Raw genomic sequence first — 16,578 nt, 5'->3', positions numbered from 1 at the left:
TATCATCAGCATCAGCATCAAAAAAAAAAAGAGAGAGTGCCATTCTTTAATTTCATATCTTGCTGAGGAGTGGGCTGATTTATTAGAATCCCATTCCCTGTAGAACAGAATTTCTGAAATTCTGGCTATTTAATGCTCTCAAATAAAAGGATGGGCAGGGGAATGGACTTAACACCAGTTATCTGTCGGGAGTGAAGAGCATATCTCAATTCTTAAAGCCCCCATAGAAGCAAGCAAAAGATTCAGATCAGGTATGACAAGAGATTAATTCTGAGACAAGCTGCATTCACACCCTTCTCATGATACATTACGAAAAGCTGAAGCTTTTGAATGGGGTCTCTCCTGTGTCTGCACCTGGGCAACCTTTGGTATTTAGCAGTGTGAAGGGTTGGCAATGAAGTGCCATAAGGCTGGTGCCCTTTTGAGATGCATACAAAAACATTCTCAGTGCTGCATGGCAATCAGCTTTGAAATATTCTATTTTATTAATATGCATGGCTTGTCTAACAAGATAGAATTAAACATGCTGACTGAAAGAGCTGATGGAAAGAAATGATAAATATTATAAATTTAGATAAGCAAGCAGGTCCAGATCCAGCATGGCAGATTTGGCATTTTCCAAGGCACCCAATGAAAATGTTCACCTCCCTTGGTTCTAGATGTATTTACAGCTTTGCTGAGAACCTCTGATACCCAACAGATTGCTATCCATAACTTGCTTTTGTTCTGCGCACTTTGGATTGGAAGATAATACCACTTTGTGCCTACTTCACGAAAGATCTCCACATGGCTTACAGTTCATTGAAAGCTCAACACTATAACAGAGGCTTAACACTCAGGAATGACTGACACAACCACATAACTCCACAAATTATTTACTGAAATATCTATAATCATTTCCTAAAGCATCTTAGCACGAGGTACAATCAATGAAATGAAGCAACGATCAATACCAATTAGGCATCTGTTTTTGCAACCCAAAACTTTGGTCAAGTCACTTGGTGTGGAAACTGAAATCAGTGATGAAACCATTCAAGCTCTTGGCAGGAGTGTATTAATACATCTGGGTGGGACAACCAAAAATTCTTGACTTGTATCTCCAGATAACATGGTGCACCCATCTTCTCTTGACAGATCTGAACTCTTGGGAAGAGATGCAACCGTTGAGGTTGCGTTCAAGACTTTGAATGCCATCACTGATATTTTCTCTCAGACTAAAAGCCTATTGGTGGCTGGTACAGTTTCTTTAAATCTTTGAGCCAGCAATACGGAAATTGAAATAGATTTCACGCTCTTTCCTTTGTATTTTATTGCTGACCTTGTTAGTTCCTCTGTTCAGGTCTCCCTTTTAATGCAGGATCAGTCAGTTTGCATACTTTCAGTGCTAAAGGCTGATCCTATTCAAATGGTCTATCCTTTTTCAAAACTTAATAATAATGTGTTGAAACTTGCCCTTCCGTTTCCTAAACATTTCTCTCCCTGCAAAAGAATATTTTTCAATGGTATTCCTCCAGATGCTTCAGGATGTCCTTTAATGATATCTGAGGGTTACTATTTTTTTGCTGGGAGTGGAAGATACTGACACTTTTATTATTTCATTAAAAACCTCCTCACTCTGATGCCTCCTCTACTTGTCCTGCTAACGCAAGATATACCCTCAGGGTGTCTCCCACTGGGAAAACGTGGAAGCTGCAGGGCAAGGAGGCTACAGCGAAAGAGAGTTCAGACTCAAATTCCTTCTTACTTAGCAGGAGGATCCTGAACCCTCGTCGTCCTTTGAGAATCTCACCCATGTTTCATTTAATCTTCAGGAAAAAGATATAAAGCCATTTCTTTCCCCTCCAATTAAAGCAGAATGGTTGGCGAAGGGCAGGAGATACTTTCAGCAGAACACCAAAAGTAGTAACTGGTTCTTCGCTTCCTTCTGTAGACAGTAGTTCGTGATGGCAAGAGAGAAAGCATCATCAGCACCCTGTTTGTCTCTCCATCTGACATTGAGAATGGCCAAAGCATCGTCTGCCGAGCTACCAACAAAGCAGTTCCAAGTGGGAAAGAGACTTCAGTCACCATTGACATCCAACGTGAGTGTGTTGGCGGGTGTTGACCTTTTTCAGTTGCCTTTTGCCGTTTCCTTCCACACAACATTCCCACTGTGCTTTTTTCGAAAGCCAAGTGGACTTTCTTTCTTTCTTTGTTTTTAATTGGAAGACATTTTGCTTCTCATCCAAAAAGCTTCATCGGTTTCACACTCCCATTTGCACACTGATTCCACACCCATTTACACACGGACTCAAGGTGACCCCTGAGGACGCAGATAAATCCTCAAGTGGGCCTTAACAGCTGTCAGAGAGAGCGATAACAACCAGATGACTGCAAAGAAATATGATCCTTCCATTCCCCTCCCCCCCCAATCCTGTCACAACTAAGCCTTCCATCTCACCCACTATCCGATGAAGCTTCTTGGATGTGAAGTGAAATGTCTTCAAATAAAAACAAAGAAAGGAAGTCCACTTGCCTTCCCAAAAACCACCTTTGGGACTACCACAACCAGGATGATTGAAAATTTCTATAGACATTCACACTGTATGGAGAAGGAGTCAGAAATGAGATTACCTATACATTTATTGTGGTCTATCCTCTTTACCTAATCCAATTACCATAAAAAGCTATTGGAGAATTGCTAACACCCTCAACCACCTGTAACTCCAGGATATTTGGGAGGGGGTGGGGAGAAGAAGGGAGCCAGGCAGTTAAACTGGGACACCAAATCTATGTGAGTATGATTCTGTATGCACACACTAATTTAGTTGTCTCCTTGTTTGCTTGTTCAGGGTTGAAATCGGTCAGCAGAAAGGAGGTGACAATAATGCCAAACTTCCCTTTTACTATATGAGGAAGTTGAGGAATTCTCAGGGGTTCTCAGGAATGTAAGAGGCAGAGAGTAGAAATAAGGAATTTTATTTTTGCCTTGATGGACAAGAAATGTAGATTTCCACTTCTACTAAGAATAAGGCTTTAGATTAGAAGATGCCAGAACATGTCTTATATTACTGAACACCCAACAACTAGCAAACTTTTGGTGTTATTATAGCATTCTGTAGTTTGCCCAGGAGGAATGTTTACAATGCACATATTCATAGGGCATTCATGATACATATGCTGTAGCTAGAGACGGGAGAGCATGACAAATTGCCTGTTTGTTTACTTGAAGAATTGAAGAAATTGAACGTGTTGTACCTCTCCTCTCCCCACCCAAAAAAAAACCACACCCCAAAAATGACATATGGATATTTGCTAGTATTTGAATCGATTTACTCCTAGTGAGCAGTCTTTCACTGGTCAGTCATTAAGGCCAAATGAGTCTTCTCAACCGCATCAAAATGCAAGGCAGTTGTAGCCTAAATAATTTAGCGTTTGCAATGGCTAGCAGTTATTGCCAGATGAATTGTCAAGATTCAAAGCATCCTGAAAATGAAAGTCTAGGGAAGGGCAAAGGGGAAGGTATGTTGCTGAGTTAACAGGTCTTGATGGCGCTGGTGTTCGTTGTTATTAAAGTGAGGAAAACTTACAGAGAGGGGTTAATAATGTAATTTAGCTGGCTGAAGCTTAAATTGCTGAAAAGTGGTCTTAAGTCAACTGTTGAGAGAGGAACAACATAGTAGCTTCTAAGTGGAGTGAATTGGATATCAGTCCAAAACAAGGGACACAGACATGGGAAGTGCGTTGGAGAAAATTATGGATGTACAGCATTATTGAATGCTAAGTGGTAAATGAGAAGGTGTGAAACTCTTTTTAAGCAGTAAACAAGGTTTGCTTTAATGGCTATAACTTGTGGACAGACTATTATTATTTTTATACTTGCATCGCAAGTAAATTGTCATGGTTCCGACAGATGAAACTCTTCAAAGAACTTCGAGGCATTGTTTACCTTAAAGAATCTTTATTTGAATAGCATAGCATCAGCACTAACATAGTCGAAGCCAAAATCTGAGTTCCCCTCCCCTGAGCACATAGTATCAAAGCACAATTCCCTTCCTCCCCCACCCCTTAACAATCATAAATCACATTCCCCAGTTAGTTTGAAACACAGGCTTTCCCTCCAGCTTTCCAGCCCACCAATTCTTATCATCTCTTATTTCAATAACCTTGGTTCTCACACTAGGTTCAGTGTTATTATGTCTAGCTAGACTCTCATGCACATTCCTCCCCCCCCCTCCCCAGCATCATCTAACTCTAAAAGCAAAGAGAAGAAAATGGCTGCATCTCCATCTGTTGTCAATGCAAAAACATCCAATGTTAGCAGCGTTGACATAAATAAGTAGACCTTTTATTAAGTTCAGTTCAATTTAATTGAAAATTTAATAAAATTTTATGCTTTACAAAATTTGTATAACATTCAAAAACAAGCAACAATATTAAAAAAAGCACAGAAACAATACAAAACAAAGGAACAGTGATGCCAAAGGAGAAGTTTCTGCCCTGAAAGTAGTCCATGTTGAACTGTCTGGCACTGTCAAATATCAGGAATTGACCCCAGGAAATGTTTAATGACATTTTGTATTAAGCCATAAAATGCTCCATGGTCATTTTTATGTCATAAAATGTTTTCTAAAACTTGGCCAAATTTCAGTTCCACAGGAATGTGTCCTGAATTTGGGGTGCATTCTGTAAGTTAGCTAATTTGAAAATGTTGGTTGAAAATGTTTTGCACCGTTTTGCCCAGTTAGAAGTTATAGACACAAAAGCGCTTCTTTTAAAAGGCAACTGGCCTTATACTACTAATACTTATCTGTGCCCTCCAAGTGGCCTCAGTGACTCTCAGAGAGAGTGCTGATGAACAGATGATTGCAAGGAACATAAATCCTTTCATCCTCCACCATTCAGTCAGAGCTGAAGAAGCTTCTTGGATGAGAAGCAAAATATCATCAAAGAAAAACAAAGAATGCCCAGTTGCCTCTTGAAAGAAGCACCTTTGGGACAACCACAATCTGGATGACTGAGAATCTCCATAGACAGTTGCAGACACAAGAAATTTTAGTAGTAATGAAGCAGGATTGCTGAATCAGAAGCAGGCATTCCTGATGTTCACATGTCAACTACCTTCCAATATGAAAACAGTGATTCCATCAAAACTTCCAGATGTAATGAATGATTCATTGGGGAACCTTGACTCTTTTAGCAGCTTAAACTTTCTGCAAAATTGGCCATTCTTCTTTAGACCAATGGAAACAACTATAGCATGGTCATTCTAGCTTTTTCCATACGTGCCGTTTCAAATATTGGTAGTCTCCGTTTTGAACTGATGTTGCTTTTAAGTAGCAATGCTGCAAGAGACGAATGGCGTGAGAGCTGAATTTGTTCTGTGAACCAATAACCACCCTCACTGCTTTGCAGAAACGATATTTCTTCACGGCTGAAAGGACGTCATAAATATCTACACTTACTAATACAAGTCACCTGCTTTCTGCATCTTTCAAGGAGGACAGATTAAGGGGAAATCCATTTTATATAAATGCAACATGGGTGGCTGAAATAAATCACTGGGTCTCGAGACGAAAATACCCAACGTGATCCCTTACCTGTCATTAAACAGCAGCAGACCTCCAGCTCTTTGTGTCCCACCCAGCTCTCCAAAAGAGAAACCTTGGTTTTGTTACAGAGAGTGAGCAGCTGAAACATCTGCCCAAAGTGATTTTCATACCATCAGCCACATCAAAGCAGGCTCCTGTGAGTAATGTGCCAAACATCACAAGTGGGATTAAAATCATGTATAATGGCTTGATACGCCATAAGCTATTTATATAGCTAAAGCCCAGGGGCTATATGGAAATCGCATCCTGTGTGGATGCCAGGATGGAGCAAACTGGAGGGAAATAGCTTTTTCTTTTTTTAGTCTTCTTGCACTAGAAGCTTTCTTCTGCTCTGCTCACACTGAGTGTTTAAGTTTGTAACTTTGGGATATCTTCAGAAAGGAGGAAGGAGTGAGAAATAGTAAACCTACTCCATTGTCTATGCCACAAAACATTGGCAGTGTGATTGCTTGAACTTGGCAGTGTGATTCCTTTTAGGTTAAAGCAAAAAGCATTCAAAATATACAGTGTAACCCCTGAAATAGGCTAAATGCAATAGAAAGTTCCAGCTTTGTCCCTTTCATTGCATCACTCTGTCTAGTACAGTGATGGCGAACCTTTTAGAGACCAAGTGCCCAAACTGCAAACCAAAACCCATTTATGTATTGTCGGGTGCTGGGTGAACGTGGCCCATTGGGTGGGCGTGGCCCATTGGGTGGGCGTGGCTGCAGTGGTAACAGCAGACTGGGTGGGACTAAAAAGTTCAATAAATTCCAACTTTGCAAGATCTTTTTTTTCCCGCAAGAAGTTGAAATTAGATAGATTGAACCTTTTTTTTGGCACACAGCAGCGGAGGCCTAAAGTGAAAAGGTTTGAAGAAACACAGCTGAATGCCTAGGACTGGGGCGACGGCATGTGTGCCCACAGAGAGGGCTCTGCATGCCACCTGTGGCACGCGTGCCATTGGTTCGCCACCATGGGTCTAGTATGATTGTCAGTCCCATCCCCAAATATTAAGAACAGGCCCAAGCTGTGTTTGCATTTCCATCTTGTATTTCCACCAACTCAACATTTCCAAGAAGAAGAATGGATTGGGGCTTTATTCCATTTCAAGGGAAAATTTAAAAAGTGTTTTGTAGCTACGGTGGGTTATAAGCAATCCCTTTCATGAGGTAAAATGCAGGGGCAGCTCCTTCTGTGGCTTTATTACTTACAAAAGGCTTAATGAATGATCAATTGCTGATAAATAAAAATTCCATTATGCTGAATAAATATTTGTTTGCATTTATGCAAATTTTACTTGATTTCTAGGGTAGGAATCTTTAGCTTGCCTTTATAAGGCCATTAGGAAGTAGGATGGATGTTTTGATTTTCACAAGGAAAATCAAAAGATTTTATTTGTCCTTAATCTAAGGTAAAGGTAAAGGTAAAGGTTCCCCTGCACATGCATGTTAGTCGTTTCCAACTCTAGGGGCCAGTGCTCATCTCCGTTTCAAAGCCGAAGAGCCAGCGCTTGTCTGAGGACGTCTCTGTGGTCATGTGGCCGGCATGATGCTAAAGGCGCACAGAACGCTGTTACCTTCCCACCGTAGTGGTCCCTATTTTTTTACTTGCATTTTTACGTGCTTTCGAACCGTTAGGTTGGCAGAAGCTGGGACAAGTAACAGGCACTCAGTCTGTTACGCGGCACTCGGGATTCGACCCACCAAACTGCCGAGGTAGAATTTGTTAAACTATAGGGGGGAAAACATACATCCAACAGCAGAAAGGACTCTGATTTCTATGAGTACAAAGAGGATCCGTTTATACATCCTAAGCACAACTACTGTATTGTCAAACAATGGGGGAACTATCAAGAGAAGCTTGATTCATACATAATAAAGGAAGGTGATTAGCTGTTGTTGTCTAACAATAGAGAAGTGTCAAGATGCCTGCAAATGAATTAAGAGTGTACTGGATGTCTGTGGGCTGTTGTGGGAGCACGCCTCATTTAAATTCCAACCTGTGCTTTCCCTTATTGTAATTCGGATTGCACATTTTAAAACAAGATTAAAGCAAATTGAAAATATCTATAATTTCTCATCATAACTTCCCAGCATGAAGACCGTGGCTATACTCCTAACAAGGCATTCATCCCAGCTTGGTAAAATCCTCACTACTGTGAGGGTGAAGTCAGCAAGGAATAACTTACCCCAAGCAATTTTGACTACTACTAGACTGTTACTTACTTACTTATTTACTTACTTACTTACTCACTCACTCACTCACTCATGCACTTATTTATTTATTTATTTATTTATTTATTTATTTATTTATTTATTTATTTATTTATTTATTTATTTATTTACTTACTTACTTACTTACTTATTTATGGCTTTTCTTTCATTCTTCCATCCAATCTGCTTTTGCTAAATAAGTTTCATTAGTTTCAAAAAACACAATTCTTTTGGGGGTTTTTTCCCCCCAGTTCATTCTACAGAATCCTGCAGTTCTTCAAACAGTACAATGTGTCATAGTGAACCTTGCTATATATATTTTTTAAAGCAAGTTGCCTATGTGCAGCTAGGCTTCTCTTGTAACAGGATGAGAGGATTATAGGGATTAAGGTATTCACTTTAGGTCCAAAGTTTCTGGGAGTGAATAGCGGTCTCCAGCAACGTAGTTTCAGGCTGTGTTCTTTTTAATAAGGGACACGAATGCCATTGATCTCAGGGATTTGTCTAAACTGACCTATCTCCTGCTCTTGATTAAGTGAAATTTTTGCAAAAGCTCTCCTTTTCTTCATGATACTGACTGTTTTCAATACTTTTAAGATATAGTCCACTCATATGGCCTACTGCTAGAGAAAAAGATGGAGGCTACTCGCTCCTGTTCTTAAACGCTTGTATGGAAGTTTGGTATTTCTGTGCAAAGGGACAGTGTAGTCATCCTTTGCATTGAAATTCTTTTCAGCAAGAAACTCCAAGCCTCAAAGAAGAACTCAAATTCCTGCCACCGATCATCCCTTGGAGAGAACCAACCTAGAACTAAGGTTGACAGTTAGAAGAATTAATCATTGGAACAATCTGCCTCCAGAAGTTGTGGGTGCTCTAACACTGGAAGTTTTTAAGAAGCGATTGGGCAACCATTACTCTGGAATGGTATAGGGTTTCCTGCTCAAGCAAATAGTTGGACTAGAAGACCTCCAAGGTCCCTCCCAACTTTGTTATTCTCTTTTTCTGTTATGTCTGTTTCCACTGCCATTAAAGCTTCTGGGAGTCCTCAGTACCATCAGAGACTGTAATTCTACATCATACCAGAGACTGGAGGCTACCCGACCACCTGTTTTATATTCATGAGAAGCAGATGGCAGTTGGGCCATCCAGAAAAGTCTACTTCTCCATCTGGCCAATGGACATTTTGGAACAGATGATACTCATTCTCTGCTAAGCAAGGTTATGGAATACTGATACTGAGAAGACCCACCATTAGCAGGGAAGAGCAAAACAAATGGAGCCATAATTGATGGTTGCAGATTCAAACACAATGTTGGGCCTCCAATATGTTTGAAATTTGCACTCAGTAATGTAACAGAATGTCTCTCTCCTTATTCAGGATGTCTAAGTTCGTGAGTGATGAATTAAATAAATTGTACACATTTTAAAGGCAATATCTTCTTCCCAATTGCTCCACAGGCATTCGGGTTGGCTCCTGGCATGAATAATGTTGATTACATCACAACAGATGCTTGCCTTTAGACTGCCACGCTGTATTTACTTTCCTGGAAGAAAAATTGGTTGAACATATTTGGAATTTACTTCTAGGTATCTTCACCCAAAAACACACTGCTGTAATAGTACTGAGCGCAAAGACTAATTATGTGAAGGGTTGTTTTTTTTCCTGTTTTATCTTCTAAAATGTTTAACCAGTAGGTACAACTGATTAAAAAAATCCATAAAATCAAATCAAACCATTAACAGGGTATGACTCCCAGTAAACACCAGAAATCTGGAAAACAAATAATATACAGATAACATAAACCAGCTGAACAGGTGCAGGGAGTGCAATGACAATCTTCCGTAAGTTCTACTTACCAAAGGCTCAAGAAATGGAATTATTCTATGGCAAATGACAGAAAATGAAAATGGTATCTGATTAATGAATTCCACAATCAGGCCACAGCCACAGAAAACACACAATACATAGTATATAGAGAGGTGATGGAAGATACAAAGATTTGGCACTGTGGAATGTTGTAGCCGTAGGCAGGTCACTTTATGGAAGATATCAAACATTTGACACTGCAAAAATGGGGTGGCCATAGCCAGGCACAAAATTAAGATCTGGGAAGACGAAGGTGGAAATTTGAGTGATGAAACTTGAGAACTTATCTTTAATGAGACATCTTCATTCTTTACCACTGAAACAAAAGCTCTGGTGAATGACAAACTTTATATTGTTTCAAAGGATAGAATCCTGTCCATTCTTTACTGGTTCTCACCTGGTTTCTAAACACCCAATACTGTAGTTGCTGGCTGATCACTTCACTGTTGACTTGGCCTCTCCTGCCCAGCCCACTCTTTCTCTTGGTGCTGTGCATCTGGGAACGGTCATGGGAGATCTTGAACTGCTCAGAAACCCAGGCAACTCTTTAAGTGTTACGTGACAGAAGATCCTCATTCCATAGTTTTGTCAGTCTTGCTAGCAATGCGTGGCTCTGCTGAGGATCCTCATGAATTCTTAAATTCCCAGTCTTCGTCTTCACCGGAACCAACCTTCACACCTAACTCCTACCCCATTCCTGAACGTTCACCTGGTTCCTGCATTTCTTTTACCTTTTCCTTGACTTTGGGTGTCTTCCGTTTGGACCTCAAGCCCAAGCTGCTTCAGCAGCGTCATGCTCAGCAGAGTTCTCTACAATCACAGTGCAAAACATTATAGGCTTTGCCAGGTGCTTTAAGTCTGCTTTTTCAGGTTGATTCTTCCTGACCCACCCACTAGCAGGGCACATGCCTGTTTCGCAGCATGAGCTGCCAAGTGGAGCATAATGGAGCACCCGCCTCCAGCAAATCTGTGTCAGCCAGAACACAGTTGGGAAATAGAGGCAATCTGGCACAGGCAGAGCAGAAGGAACCCATCTGCTAGATGACAAGGGCCTCCTGCTTCAAATGTGACGGTGTGACAACTTAATTTGCAGTACAAGAATTAACCCCATTCTCAAAACTGTCCTGGATTAGTTTAATTAATGACTTATTTGCAGGCTGAGGGGCTCTGTGTTGAAATCGCTGGTGACTGGCTTCATAAAGGAAGCCCCCGTAAAATTGTGGAAATTTTCTTGCTTACAAACAAGTTCATAGGCAATTTAAAACTGGCCTTTGATGTCAAGAATGTGCTGTGGCTAATGAGTGCATGTAAAACTACGTTTAAGGAACCGTTCTAGAAACTGTGTGTCAGTTTGCATTTACAAACATTACAATACAAACAATATGAACTCTTCCCAACCTGTACCTAGTAAAAAGCTAGGGGAAATTCTTTCATTCTCTAGGTATGTGAAGATTCATATCATCCCATATCTGTAACTGTACTGAGTTTTAACAATTCACTCACCCAGTAATTGTGCGGATGACATTTCTATAATTCCTTGCAAAATGTGTGAAATCTCTTTCACACACATATACAGTACATCTTTCTCACTCTATCTCTCTTTCACAGAGAGAGAGAGAGACAGACAGATAGACAAGACAGGGGGAAAGACAGAGAAGCCAATATTTTTTCCCTGGATTTTTGCAAAATCTTTTCTTACTATTATATGGGTCTTCAAATAGTTCTGGATCCCATGGAAGAGAAAAGATGAATCTCTTTGAACAGCAGGTCCGTGATGTTGATGGAATGTTGTCATAGTTCTACAGACACATTCTGTGTCTCCAGTTCTTTTGGGTTCCTATGTAAGGCCCATAGACATAATTCAAATGAAATCAGGCTATGATTAGGCTTTGTAAGGAAACTGGTGATGCACGACGTAAGAAAATAGACCATGTCTGCAAACCACCAATTACTTTTGTATTTTGCTTCTCTTCTGAGAAAGAGGAGAAAGAAAACATTGGAGCTAGGAGGCTGGCAGGTCTACTGTCTAATCACAGGTTTACTTTTATTAGGAGTCTTCCTGGGCTTTGACAAAAGCCACTTGCATCCTATGCCTTGAGATGCTTAATTTGCTCCAAACCCAAAATGCATGTGCAAATGGTTTTGGATTATTATTATTATTTTCCTAAAAAAGAAAGTAATACAGTTAAAGAAGCCTGCATTGAGGATCAAGAATGCAAAATAATTCTTCCCTGAAAGTATCAAGAGGATTATAGAAGGTTGCTCCTTATTAAGCACCATGATAACGGAGTCCCTGAAATTTGTCAGTTTGAATGCCTTAATAAAATAGTAAAATAATAATAATAATAATGCTTGCAAGGGTCATGTCCCTCAGGCAGAAAATGGCTTCAGATGTCCCTGATCTGTGCAGATCTGCTTTTTTTTTTTGCTGTAAAGAAGATAAGGATGCCTTTGGCTTCCTTGCTTATCTATTCTGCTCAACAAATCCTTTGGATCTATCCTGATATGGAAACAGAGATACATGGCAAATGAATGACCTTTCCACAGTCACTCAGGGAAGAAATTGCCAAACAAGTAGTAATTGCTCCCCGATTTACTTTGCCTTTAGAGCTATCATTCCTTCAAGAAAAGGAATTTCATTGTTGGGCCATTAGATTTTAGACACTGAAGGTCAAATAGGTATCTTGACTAGTTACCGCACATCCATACATCACAACAGCAGCGCAAACGGGTGCCTTTCTGCAGAAAGACACATTTTTGTACACAAAACCATGAAAGCTAATAAATGGGCCATTGTGCTTTTTTTACAGATCCACCTCTCGTCAATCTGTCAGTAGAACCTCAGCCTGTCCTTGAAGACAATACAGTAAAGTTTCACTGCTCTGCCAAAGCCAATCCAGCAGTTACCCAATACAGGTAAATTTGTAAGTTTGTAAGTTCGTCTGGAAATAACCGTCGTTTATCCTTGCTTGTCTGAATCTTTTAAACTGCTTACAACCATAGAAATGCTTGCTACTATTTCTGTTCCCTTGAATGTGTAAAACAAAACTGTTTAATAATTAAAGCCAACTCCATCACTGCGTTTGACTTAAGCATTAGCTGGGCTAAGAAGTTATAGTTTTCATAGGATGTTACTCTACTTTCAGGCAACAATAGGAAACATAAGGAGTAGATGGGTTGTGTTGCTGGGAAGATACCATTTCCAAGAAAATTCACAGTATTTTTTTTCTTCTATATCTGTTCATTAGTAGACATTTTGGAGAAAAAAATATCCACAAGTTTACATTCTAGAAATTGAGAATCAGTGTTAAGCTTAAGCTAACAATGTGTATCAAGAGTCATGGTCAACACTATATAAATCATGGAACAGAATTATAGATTCTACTCAATTCAGTCCATATGACCAAATAATTTATTCTGATTATGTAATTGGAAAAATGAAATGTCAATTCTATGCATAGATAAACTCAGATCTTGGGTATAGTAAATACTTGGACTTCAGTTCCTTGTTCATGCTAACTGGGATTCTTTTTGATGGTTACACAACTGGATGGCACAGATTAGGTAATGTTGCTTTAACGGGGCAAGAAATATTAGCAGATATTATCCTCTTTGAATCAAGGATACCTGTCAACAGTGCTCAATTTTCCTATTTCTTCATCTAAATTTCTTGCAGCTTTGGTACTTCCTGGTGGTCTCTTTTTCGAGCATAACTATATTTGATTTTGTTGAGTTTGTTGACATCAGCCAAGGTTAGTTAGATGCTGCTTCAAGATGGGAATTTTTTTTTTCAAGCTTAGTGAAGGGGAGGACCAGTCTGAGCCCAAGGAAGGGGTCAACCACATCATCAGTCATGAGTCCCTTCATGCCCACAAGAGATCTACTGCCAATTTTCTCAGGCCATTGTAGAGAGCTTAAGCTTGCAAAAAAATCTTTATACCCATTTGAACTGCCTGGATCTCCTGATTTATCTTGACAGTTGGGAGTTCTTCACTATTCAGATTAACTTTCACTTGTAAGCCCCATTGCCCTATTCACTACATGCCTCACCAAGTCTAAAGCTCCTGACACCACTTCTATGGATCATCCATTGAAAGTTGGACGTGCTTAACTGGTTGGGAACGTCTCTGTTTTCAGCCAGAAATTCTTTGAGTACTGCTTTATTAAACCATTTATAAGTACAGACTGCAAAAGAGCAGATGTAGTGGGGGGGGGGCTCTGTTGTTTTAGTCCAATTAACTGCATGGAGTATGGAAGACATGCTCTTCTCCAGCAGAACACCACACACTTCTGCTGATTTCTCACTTCTGTCCCTAGGCTGAGCAGATAAAGCTGGTGACAGGCCCACCAAATGTTGCAGTGGAAATTCTTTGTGTTGATGATGTTGTTAATTCAGTAATGAACTCCAGTTGTCTCAGCTTGGTAACAGTCTGTGCATTTTGTTGAAGCTGCTGCTGTAATACATGTGGCAGCTTCTTCCTGATCTAACATACTGAGAGAGCAGTGATGGTGGACAAGCATAACCATCTGTTCAGGGATGTAACTTACAGAATTCACATGCTGAATGTGGGCTCTGTTTTGGAGAGGATTGCTTTATTATGTTATGTTGCTTGCATAACCTTTGACTTCATGACTTGGGCTTCATTTTATTTGATCACAACTACAAAGTACCTACAAAGTGGCTTTTAAACTTTTCTCCCATTACCTCTCAGAGATCCAGTTCTATGACTCTTCAGAAGCTTAATATCTGGAAGCTCTTTCTTATGGTAGAACGAGGATATGAATTTGGCCAATACTGAAGGACAGCAACCGCACACAGTATCTTCTTGCTGTCTGGAGCTCCAGTCCCATTCACATGAAAGGTCCAAGTATCACTTAGGATGGCACCTACATTAAGAGAAGAAGTAACTTGCTGAGTTTGGTTTATCCATTGCTTGCCTGACTCCTTGATGATGAAACAAAGAATAAATATGGCAGTGGCTTATATACATTTCAGCCTGGCCACCAGCAATTACATTCATTAGCTTTCTTTCATCTAAGAAGGCTTCTTGAGAGGTGAAAACAGTGGGCTCTCATATTCCTGGGCCTCCGTTCTACAATTTCACGAATCGGTATTTATCAAACTGGGAGTCAGTTAGCATCTTAGGACAGCACATGGTATTCTTTTGCTCACCTAAATGCATGCAAAGTATTTAGTAACTTCAAATATTCTTGCCAATGTCTTTTTAGGATCAATTTTATTTTATACTTTTAAAATAAATATGGAATATGTATGAACTTGGACCCTTTTAAATTGTTGGAGCACTGGATCCAGTTTCTGTTCCTCGTTATCAGTTGCCTTAGCAATATTGTTGAAACCGGCTAGCAGAGTCAAAGAAAATGGGAAGAATCAAGACAGAGAAGATTCGATAGGAAATGTAGCTTGGGTGGGTTGTTGTATTTCACTAAAATTAGAAAGTAAAGATAGTTGTTGAGTCTTAGCTGCTCTGGTGGAATTGCAAAACAAGTAACCCAAGTTAAGGGAAATACATCAGTCAAGGTCTTTCTTTATTTTGGAGGGAGGGGAAAAGACTTGCCAGGAATTTGCCTTATGTCAAGAATATAATCATATTTTTTCATATAAGCTAGATGAATGCTATATAGGTTGTGGAGAGAGAAGGGATTGAACAATGCTGAATGGATTTTTGCTGTAGCATAACAAGTTCATTAAATTTTGTGGGCATATGTATATGATAGATAAACTAAGCCAACGGAATCTGCCAACTGTTTCAATTAATTTAAATAGGACAGCTCTTGAATGTATGAAAATGACAAAGTACCAACACAACGCTATTCCTTTAACATTGTTATCAGTATGTAATACATTTGAAGATTGCCTAGGCAAGACTCTTGCCATGAGTCAAGATTTCTGACACCTAAACAAAATAACATCAAACCTCCATCCTGTAGGTAGAATAATTGGAAATTTTAAAAAAATGTGTTTGTGAGATTTAATGTTATCTAGTAGTAACTAGATGAGAAAAAAATGTTTACATAATTATGGATTGGAATATTTCTCTGCTAGTGTGGACAATAAAATAGACTGGACCTACATTGATTTATTAATCATTATGCTTTGTTGTTCATATTCAGAAGCAGCATAGGTTTTAATTCATGGAAAATGATTTCACCCTTTCTATATAAGGATGGTATAGAGCAGGGGTAGGCAACCTTGGCTCTTTTATGACTCATGTACTTCAACTCCCAGAATTCCTGAGTCAGCTATGCTGAGGGGAAAGGGAGAGGTTTCCATGCTGAGCCATGCTGGCTCAGGAATTCTGGGAGATGAAGTCCACGAATCATAGAGATGCCAAGGTTGGCCTAACCCTAACCCTAACCCTTTCCCCTCAGCATGGCTGGGAGTTGAAGTCCATGAGTAATAAAAGAGCCGAGGTTACCTACCCCTGGTATAGAGAGCAAGCAAAACCTCCCCAGATCTTGGTCACATCAGTTGATGACTCATTCTTGTCAAGCTTTCCCCATCCTTTCTTTCAGCATAGCTACAGTATACATGCTTGTATCTTCCCCTGCTTCGTGATGTGCAGAAGATTTCATGTAGAGTCTGTGCTTGTGTTTGCAATGAGGTTGAGGTGCTTAATTGTTGCCTATTCAAGTGCATCAGAGCATTAGCTCCAAAGGCCAGGACATATTAGAGAGACATATTAGCGAGGAATGCAGTTTAAACCTGTGGTGTTGTGGCTGTTCCAAAAATGGAAAGCTTGGTGTAGTGCATCCTCCAGCTGCATGTTGCTAGAGGGAGTAACTTTCCCAGAAGTCTGCGGGAAACTTCACAAATGTTATTCTTGAAATGCCCTGGGTCCTTTTTCAACTATCTTGGAAGAGCTGAGGTCAAGAACTACCAAACTGAATGTGTGAGGAGATGGGT

The 16,578-nt window shown here is 39.9% G+C and overlaps 1 protein-coding gene across 1 annotated transcript in view; it reads left to right on the top strand.

Annotated features, from left to right (window-relative positions):
* KIRREL3 (kirre like nephrin family adhesion molecule 3) overlaps nt 1–16,578 on the top strand; it is a gene marked incomplete at its 3' end in the record, with an annotated part of 588,432 nt that overhangs the window by 463,294 nt on the left and 108,560 nt on the right. The window contains exons 6-7 of the mRNA XM_083368619.1: nt 1,931–2,081; nt 12,464–12,569. Of these exons, the coding sequence (XP_083224745.1) occupies nt 1,931–2,081; nt 12,464–12,569 (257 nt within the window). The remainder of the gene's footprint in view (nt 1–1,930; nt 2,082–12,463; nt 12,570–16,578) is intronic.

This window comes from Vipera ursinii (genome assembly GCF_947247035.1).
Source record: "Vipera ursinii genome assembly, chromosome: 8".
Lineage (NCBI taxonomy): Eukaryota > Metazoa > Chordata > Lepidosauria > Squamata > Viperidae > Vipera > Vipera ursinii.
This window is presented reverse-complemented; position numbering and strand designations above follow the sequence as displayed.